Below are 10,160 nucleotides of genomic sequence, written 5' to 3'. Positions count from 1 at the left end.
GGGGGGGAGGGGCAGCCATCAGCAATGGAATGCCATCACTTCTCTAGGAATCACCGGAAACTCTATGGTAAAACCAGTGTTTCCTGCTATTTCTAGAGAAGTAGGACATAGATATGATATCATGCTGTTGGCCCAGTGGCCATTTTTTCACACACACACACTTCATTCAGAGCACTGGGGATGGTACCCCTGTGCCTTTCCTTTATTGCTATGCCCCTCTGGCCAAAGGTCATGATGAGCAAAGCCAATACAGAGCCAAGATAAAATGCAAAGCAGTTAACATTAAAATGCAGCATGGGAAATTAAATGTAGTGGCATAAAGAGACCACAAGTGCAAGGAATTTGGCAGAGGGAACCCTGTGCTTAAGCCTTTCCTTCCATGCCTCTTCCAACAATGTACTTTTTAAAAGAAAGGTGCACCATGCTTGAACCTGTCTCCTTCCACCCACAGGGCTAACTGTAGCTTTGGAGGGGCTCTTTCAATTGTGGAAGAAGCACAGGAGAAAAGAGTTGGGCACCTACGAGCCAGTGCCTTTGAAGAAACTCTGGGACACACTCCAGCACTTGTGAGGGATCATTCATCTGTGCCTTATCATGAGGAGGAGTCAGAATTTCCAAGAGACCCTCGCAGTGGGTAAGGGACTTCTATCTGCAGCCCCACATCTGGATTCTGTGCTATCAGAAGCAAGTCTTACCCTGTAGCCCACATCCTCCGTGACCACACTGGTGTCGATGCTGCATCCGGCCTGCCACAAAGTCTCCTTTATGCTGCATCCGTACAGGAACACATTCTTCTTCTGGGAATGGCCGTGATAGTCGCAAAACACCTGGGAATGAGGGGAAGAAAAGCAACCCGCTAAACATTGCACTCTCATAGGCTGGTTAGTTGCTAAGAAACTGCTACCCAAACAGGAATGCTGCTTGTAAACAGTCACTTCCTTCTACACCTGTGGTGAATATGAGTCATCTCCAGGTGACCACATGTAGAATTTTAGTATATCTGAAGAAGTCGATAGGCTGCAAGTGACTTGAGAGCTAAGACAGTGATGCAGCAAGAAGTAGCCAGTGTAAAACTTGCCTCTGTCCACCACTAGCAGAGCAATCTCAAACCCAGCCACATTCTTCGAAGCCAGGTTCACTTCAGTCGACTATGGCCCATTCTGCATCTAGAATTCACTCCGTTGTTTTACCAAACCCACATTGGAACAGGAAAAGATAAGGCTCTAAACCACATTAAAATACCCCGGGGGCACACCCTACTGACTGCAGAGTCACCCATGAATGGCCATAAAACGGCCATAAATCTATGTGGACAGTACCATAAAACTGAGAGATCAAAGGAAGTGAAATTGGCATGTAGTCTGGACGCTGTCATAAAGTCCGACAATCCATCAAAGTGAAAGTGGCATGCAATGCAGAGGGGAATTTCTGTTCCAGTGTGGGTTTGGTAAAACCGAGGAGCAAATGCTAGATGCAGAGTGGGCCTATAACAGTCCCCAGTACTGGAAAGACAAGCCTTGGGCACTTTCATACAGACTAAACAGCACACTTTCAATCCATTTCCAGTGAACTCAACTGGAATTTATTGTGTGAAATGGCAAAATCCACTTGCAAACAGTCACTGAAGTGGATTGAAACTGCATTGTTTAACATGTGTGAAAGCACAATATGGTAGGATTGCCAACCTCCAGGAGGTCGCTGGAGATCTCCTGGGATTGCAATGGATCTCCATGCAAGAGAGATCAGTTCCTCTGGAGAATATGGTTGCTTTGGAGGGGGGACTCTATGGCATTATTCCCCATTGAAGTCCCTTTCCTCCCCAAACCAGGCCGCACCCCCAGAATCTCCAGGAATTTCCCAACCTGGAGCGGGCAACTCTAACCAGAGGGCGTCACTCCAGATCAGTACAATAACCCAGTACACCACCTGAATGGACAGTGAAATAGAGCCAAATCCTACCTAAAGGACTTCTTGTCCCTATCTGTCTGAGCAACAGTAAAACTCTCCTTTACTTTCTACTCCCTCCACAGGTTTTGAGGGACCTGACCGGCTGTTTCTGTCTCACTCTGTTGCACCAATAGGGTAAAAGGGGGGCTGGTAGAACAGGATAAAAAGGGACAGGCGCCTGTCACTGGCCCCTTCCTCATTGTCTCAGGGAAGACTTCAATCAGTTTTCAGCAGACAGTAGTTAAATCTTACACCGTATTTGAATATATATATATATATTGTTTTCCTTTGGAGGTTTTCCAGACTTACCTCAGCCCACCTTTATATAAATGCTAATAGGTCTAGACAATGGGATGGTCAAGCTCTCCCCCCCATTCAAGAAGCGAACAGAGATTTGAGGAGTTAGATACTAGAGAGACTTCAGGAAGGAAATTCTGGAGACTTCAGGAAAAGTGTCTCTGACCTGGCCTGACCTGGTCAGTGGGTGGGGAAAAAAGAGGTGATAAAACTCAAGGGTGCAAGGAGGAAGGGCTATTTTCATGCTGGGTCCATCAGGGCAGACAGAACACTTAACTGAGTCTGAAGGAGGCAGCCATTGACCATGTGCTTCCCCAGAGAGCTACAGAAAGCTTCAAGGCAATGGTAACTCTGTAGAGATCTATAACTTTCTAAGCTTTAGGAGCCTATCTTGTGTCTCAGGGTCTCAGGCAGAGGTCTTTAATATCACCTACTACATGATCCTTGAACTGCAGATGCCAGGGATCGAACCTGGGGCCTTCTGCATACCAAGCATATGCTCTACCACTGAGCCACAGCCCCTCCCAACTTCTATAGTCATCAGGTAGCCATTTCTTGGCTACCCCACCACTTAGGGTGACCGATCATGGCTCCGGCTCTGTGGAATGTGCTCCCGGAAGAGGGGGGGGCTCCTTGCCAGGCCTGACTGTTTGCCAGGACTTTTGAGGGGGCTTGAATACAGGTATCTTTTCTGGGGGGGTGGGAGATTTTGGGTTTGTTATTTTATCTTTGGTTTTTAGCTGGGGACATTTTAATTATTATTCCAAGCCACCTTGAACCTACAGCAAAGGTGGGATTTAACGGTTTTAATAAATAAATAAATGTAGGGAGAAGGCACATTTTGATACAGTAAAATCTCAAGATACAATCCACTAACAGTGTTACATGGATGGCTTCCTTTATGGCAGGGATGATTTCAAATTACTCATCCCTGTTAGTTCGACTTGAAAATCTCCCTTTCTATTGTGCTATTTCCATTTGCAAATCAAACCCATCGTTCTTTATTTTCATGCCCTTTTCTGCTTCCTCCTGATGAATTCCCCCCATTAAATTTGCACTTGTTTCTGCTATTTCTCCCTCCTTCCCATCTTACTCACATGGAAATGGTGCAACATGGTGTTAAAATAGCATAAAAGAAAGATTTGGGAGCAGCGGCAACCACAACATGTAAAAAACAGAAAAGGGCATATTTGTATATTCGTGTAGCATGAGGATTTGTGGTTTAGTAAAGGTGTTGAGAATTCTGCATCGGAAGCCTCGGCTGCCACCACCCCCACTCCCACCCCAGTTCCTAGCCACAGTTCCCAGGGTGCTTAGGAAGGAGGGCTGACTGTTAAACTCATTTAATTCTGCAATGCAGATCCTTCCTCAGAGAAAAAGTTCAGGCTTATGTACTGTGCTGCTACCCAGGTATTTTCCAGCTTCTTTTTACACTCAAAGCTTCCCCTGTTATCCTTGCGAGAACCAAAAACCTGTGCTTTACAAAGCAATTAAGCACACTTGGTTTTCTTTAAATTCAACGCTTATACAGCACAATTTGCAGGAACGCATAAGCATGCAACTATGGACACAGCTCCCAGACGGTGTGATTTCATGGTGTTGGTCTCAGGGAAGAAAAGAACCATACATGACCTATCTGCACGGCAAACGGCAGCATCCGTCCCCATCTACACTCCAACTGCTTGTCTTCCTGGCTGGGTGTATGCCTAAGGTGACAGTTGTTTCCCCTGCTTTGGGACTGGATTTAGATTGCCTTTATAAACAGCTATCGACTTCAATAGGAGCAGAAAAATCAGGGGTTTATTGATGCAGGAGGCAAATATTGACCTGGCTTTTGAAGAACAATCAATCCTCCTGTTTGCCAAGATGGGAAGTCAATATACATTGGTGCTATATAACTTCCTCCCATCTTCACTATTGGGAAATCTCTAAATTATGAGCATAGGCTTTTTTCCCCCCACCCATGAAATCAGTTGTCTGTTTAGCCTGAGTGTCCCTGGAAGGAAAGGAGAACACTGTAAGGTGGACTGAGCACGTCGCCTCCTCCACCCACCATGCCCATTGATTTCGGAGGATGAACATGTGAACTTGCTTTATACTGAATCAGACCCTTGGTACTGACCTATTTCCTATTCTTGACTGGCAGTGGCTGGCCAGGTTAGCAGACAGAGGTCTGGCAGATAGAGGTCTTGCCAGGTTAGCAGATAGAGGTCAGTGTGGTGTATTGTTTAAGAGCGGCAGACCTGGAGAACTGGGTTGGATTCCCCGCTCCTCTACATGAAGCCAGCTGGGTGACCTTGGGTCAGTCACAGATCTCTCAGAACTCTCTCAGCCCCACCTACCTCACAGGGTATCTATTGTTGGGGAGAGGAAGGGAAGGCTCTGAGACTCCTTCAGGTAGTGAAAAGCGGGGTATAAAAACCAACTCTTCCTCCTTCTCCTCCTCCTCCTCTTCTCCTCCTCCTCCTCCTCCTCCTCTTCTTCTCACCTATCACCAGGGCCTTTTGGATGGAGATGCTGGGGACTGAACTTGGGACTTTCTTCATGCCAAGTAGCTGCTCTACCACTGAGCCACAGCTCATCCCCAACTCCATAGTATCTCTAGAGAGATACAAGTCTTTCCCACCTGATCAGCATTTGGATAGTGTCAATGGCGCTTTAAAGGTTCACACAAACAGCTGTGCATAAGGGGCTGCATCATTCATATACAAACCACTGCAGACCAATATTGAACCACAGCACAGGAAAGAAGTTCACATCCCTGTGACCAGGGGTAATTTTGTAGAAAAAGAGGTGCAGGAGCTCATTAGCATAACTCGTTAACATAACTTATTTGCATATGCCACACCCCCTGACATCACCGGCAGTGTGTCAGAAGGCACCACTGGACTGTTTTGGATTGCTAGCTTTTTTTGGGGGGGGACGTGCAGATCTGTCCTGGCAGAGGAGGGAGAACTTGTACCTGAATAAAACTTGGTCTTAAAGGTGCCACTGGACTGTTTTGGACCGGGGGGCTCTGCAACTTACCTGGCTGCTTCTTGCTCTGACTGAGGGCTGCTGGGAGCAGGGGGTGGGTCTTTACTGCCGGAGCTCCGCTCCTGTGCGCTCCTGCAGGAAATGACCCCTGCCTGTGACTACCTATGTAAGGGCAGTGATGGAAGTGAATGTCTGTTTATATAGATACAACAAGAATTAAGTCCTACCCAGCTGCCTTTTTCTGCTGATAATTGGGAAATTAAGAAAATTAATAAAAGCAGAGATGAACCTTTCCTTCCAGGTCTGCAGGCAAGTTGAAGCCGAGCGTGGCCAGCAGTGCACACTTTTGGCAGAAGCCGAAGGGCAAGGACCAAAGGACTCGCTCTTTGGCCCTTTGAGTCTTAGCCAGTTGCTCACAGCTGCCAGAACCAGCCCTGGACAAACCTGTGGCTCATCACCTGCTGTAAGGGTGTATGGAAGCCTACTAGGTCATATGGGTTTATTTAAGTGGTATTTCTTTTTTCAGCCCCTCTGAGACCCAGATAAGTACCAGGAAAGACCAGACCTATCAACGGTGATTCGCCATGATAACTAAATAGAACCTCCTTGTATAAAGGCAGAGTACTTCCTGATATCAGTGGCTGAGAGCATAACACAGCTGGGGGCGGGTGATGCCTTCATACTTTGTTTGTGGGCTTCCTGGTTAGCTGCCACTTGGAAAAATAATTCTGGACTTGGGTTTGATCCAGGGCAGCAATTATTTTGTTCTTACAACTGCACTACACACCTTCACTCAAAACCCCAAAGTAGGCAACGCAATTTTAAGCCAGCCCAGAGCCAAGTCCCCCCACCCCCGACTTGGAGTCGCAGTCATATTTTCTGTCGCTTTCTCCAGGCTATGCATTGTGAAGTTAGCCTCTGCTGTGTGTTCAATTACCCTGTAATGGTCCCATTTGAACACCGCAGTTGTCATTAAAGAACCTGGCAGAGAGACACAGACACCTTTCTCCAGCTTTAGCAATTCATCCAGGTTCTTGGCTACAGCCAGCTTGGTTTAACCACAGGAACTGAGCGGAATTTCCCGCCCCAAGTCCTCCCTTCTGAATATCAAAAGGCATTTCATAGCCTCAGTCCCATTTCAAGATGGAACTCAACAAGGTAGCCATTACCTGCCAATTTTATACACTCTTAACAAGCAAAAGGGGCATACATTATCTACCTACGATATTACTATGCACATTAAGGATTGCACCCAAGGAAACTCAGCACGTCTGATGGCTGAGCTGCCTAAACTTCCCCCAGCTTATAATTTTGAATCCTAGATGCTGCTACAGAAGAATTCTAAATGATACCACAGCAATTTGCTGAGAGATGCTGCTGAGAGATGTACTCCCACTTACCAGCACAAGACTGAGAGCCATTGTGCTGTAGTAGTCACAGTGGCAAGCTGGGAGACCCAGGTTCGAATCCCCATGCATCCACAGAAGCCTGCTGGGTGACCTTGGGCCAGTCACAGGCTCCCGGCCTAATCTACATCACAGGGTTGTTGTGAGGTTAAGATGGAGGAATGATGTTAAGCCACTTTGAGTCCCCACTGGGGAGAAAGGTGGGGTACAAATAAAGTAAACAAACACACAATTACCAGATTATTGAATGAGGAATGCGGAGGGATGCTCTGCAGAATTCACCACATTCCTGCGGACAGCGAATGCCAATGAGAGAAACCTCCTGGGTGGTTTAGTTACACTGGTAAGAGGGGTGGGTTTCTTGCTGGAGCTTGTAAAGTGTAAGCAACCAGGAAGCATGCAGAATTGTTCAAACTTGGCATACGAGTGGCTGTGCTGGAGATACGAAAGGCATAGCGGGACCTGAGGAGCATAGCTAGGAGAGGGCACTCTGCTCACCAGAGATAAGGCTCGGTGGCAGAGCTGCTTCTTTGCATGCAGAAGGTCCCAGCTTCAGTGCCCAGCGTCTCCGGGTAAAAGGATCAAGTAAGATCTGAGGTGAAAGACTCCGTTCCGAGACCCTGGAGAGTCACTGCCTATCAGTGTGAGCAGGGCTTTTTTTGTCGAAAAAGCCCAGCAGGAACTCATTAGCATAATAGGACACACCCAACAGCAGGAACTCATTAGCATATCGGGCCACACCCCTGATAGCACATCATATTAACATATTAGGCCACACCCCCATGTTGCCAGAAGTGTGGTCATCTAGCCACACCCACCTTTTGCTTCTTATTTTGTTTACCTTGTTGTCAAAACCCAGGGCTTTTTTTGTAGCAGGAACCCTTTGCATGTTAGGCCAGACATCCCAGTGTAGCCAATCCTAATGAGTTTCTGCTGTTGGGTGTGGCCTGTTATGTTAATGAGTTCCTGCTGGGTGTGGCCAACTTGGGAGCCAGCCGGAACTCCGTTTGTGTGCGTTCCTGCCCAAAAATAGCCCTGAGTGTGAGCAATATTGACCTCGACAGGCCCAGGGTCTAACTTAGTACTCCACGGGGACTGATATCCACCTGTGGAGAACTCCTTCTAAAAGTGCTGTGGGGCTTTGGGCTGGGACTGTGGTGCAGGAGAGGAGGTGCTCCTGCCTACCACCACCCCCCCCCCCCGGACTGTTTTTCTGACCCAAAGTGGCCCACGGTGACGTATTACATGCCCCACCTGGGCAGCTGCATAACAAACGTCCTGTGCCATTTGGGCCCAAGTGGCAAGTGTTTATCGCGTCTCTTTGGAGGGAACAATAAATGGAATGAGAAGGTGACAGTCTGCAGGCCAAGGTCATAAGTAGTTATCAGAAATTCCATCTGCTTATGGAGCACAGTGGTCAAAAGTGTCACTATTTCAGTTAAACATTCAGAAGAGAAAGGGAACGGAAAGGCAACTGGCACAGTTCTCTGAAACCACATAGCTGCAGCTTGCAAAAAAATAGTCCATGTGCTGTTTCAAGCACCTTCCACTTGTGCACACGTGGAAGGGGGCCTTCAAGTGTTATCACTAGGCTAGTGCTGGTGTGACCCAGTGTTAATCCTAGACCAAAACAATCGTAAGATTCATAAGGCTCTGTGTTTTCATAACACATCTTTGGAAACACATCTTGATCTGGCTTCTCTATTTTCTGTGGAGCGCAGGAAAAGCCAGCCAACTTTTATTACAGGAAAAATAAACACAATAGAGAACAGTATATTTTCCTTGTATAATATGAGAGAGAGAGAGAGAGAGAGAGAGAGAGAGAGAGAGAGAGAGAGAGAGAGAGAGAGAAGCACACAGCTCCTAGAATTCTTTTCATCCTTGGGAAACGTGGTAGCCAATTAAACTGCCCACTCTTTAGGAAGCTGTTAGCTTTCCTTTCCCTTTCAGCTGTCACCCTTCCTTTGAAGAAAACTGTGGTTCACATGTCATTGGGACAAACGAGAATCAAGTGCGTCACCAAAATCATTGGCTCAGAGGCCTGGGCTTAGCGGGCTCTTAAAGAAGAGGAGGCCGGCTTCCGAAGCTGGGAGGGGGGGGGACAAAGGGCCTTGAGCGTGTATAAACTAAAATCAATGGGCTCTTCAAAGGCAGAGAAAATTCAGTTCTCCACCAGCCTGTCGTGTTCTGAAGGCCAGGAAGGAGAGAGAACAGAGGGATCGATGGCAGCTTGCAGTGTGAGGCCTACCGGCCTTTTAAACCAAATAGGCCAGGGTCTGCTGGACGGTGGGCGATGGAGATCAGCAACGGGTGACACAGACCCTCTTGCCCCAAAGGTGGTGAGACGCTCCCCACCTCCCAGTCCCACTAATTCCAATTACATAATCCTGGAGACATCTCTTCCCTTGAAAACCCCACAAGGGGTCACCCTGTGTTAGCTGCTGCCTGATGGCACTTTACACACATGCACATTAAACAATGGCCTCCAAAACATCCTATCATTGACAGCCTCTGGAGGAGGATCCAACGTGAGATAGTTTGACTCAGGAAGGCTGGAGGAAGGCTCCCTTGGCTATCCTCAGATGAGGAAGATGGGGCTGCTCTATAAAGCCCAATTTGGCCCTCATCCTTTTCAAAACACACTTTACAATTTACAGAAGTGCTTCTTTCACATTCTTCTCTTTGCACATGCAGGTTCTCAGTCCCAGAGCAAGGTTTGAATAAACAGCTCAAGAGAAGGTTAGCCTGCTGTGTATCTAAGACCCAAATTAACTGAGGAACCAGGTCTTGAAAGAACAGATTCCAAGACCATCTCCTATTAATGTTGGTGGAAACTGCCATCATGTCACAGCTGACTTATGGTGACCACGTAGGGTTTTCAAGGCAAGAGATGAACAGAGGTGGTTTGCCATGGCCTGCCTCTGCATAGTGACCCTGGGCTTCCTTGATGGTCTCCTAACCAAGGCTGACTCTGCTTAGCTTCTGAGATCTTTCTATATTGGGCTAGCCCGGGGCCATCTAGATCAAGGCTGTCCTACTAATGTTGATGATTACAAACTCCTGGGCAGCCACTAGTAGGCACAAAGCCCCTATTTTTCTCAGCAACTGCCCTGTTCAGTCAGTTTAAAAATTGATTTTGGAGACATTTGACACAATCAGGCAAAAGCCATGACTGAGTGGGACTCTGCGCAAAACAACAAATTGCATTGCTTCTGATAGCAGATCAGGCAACCACACTATTGAACACTCCCACAAACTAACTGAAACACCACTGCTGATCAGAGTGGACCTGTCATAATCTGGGCTGTGCCACCAGAGGCCTACTAGGCCCAGGAAGCCTGGCTAGCTGTAGGTGAGGCTGGGCCTACGACTCCCAGAAGCCCCTGAGAGGTTTTGGAGCCAAAATTGACCAATAGGAAAAGAGGAGGGCATGGAATAAAAGATCTGGAGCAGAGGGAAAAGCTGTTCTTCTTCCCAGAGAGCAGAACCAGAAGGAAGGCTGCTGCAAGGAAGAAACCCTCATCCTGAGGGAAG

General features: G+C 47.5%; 1 protein-coding gene across 1 annotated transcript in view; it reads right to left on the bottom strand.

Moving 5' to 3' along the window:
• Positions 1–10,160, bottom strand: part of AGBL1 (ATP/GTP binding protein-like 1) — a 346,662-nt gene that overhangs the window by 121,423 nt on the left and 215,079 nt on the right. The window contains exon 13 of the mRNA XM_015410173.1: positions 696–827. Coding sequence (XP_015265659.1) covers positions 696–827 — 132 coding nt within the window. The remainder of the gene's footprint in view (positions 1–695; positions 828–10,160) is intronic.

Source organism: Gekko japonicus, unplaced genomic scaffold, assembly GCF_001447785.1.
Source record: "Gekko japonicus isolate JY-2015 unplaced genomic scaffold, Gekko_japonicus_V1.1 scaffold744, whole genome shotgun sequence".
Lineage (NCBI taxonomy): Eukaryota > Metazoa > Chordata > Lepidosauria > Squamata > Gekkonidae > Gekko > Gekko japonicus.
This window is presented reverse-complemented; position numbering and strand designations above follow the sequence as displayed.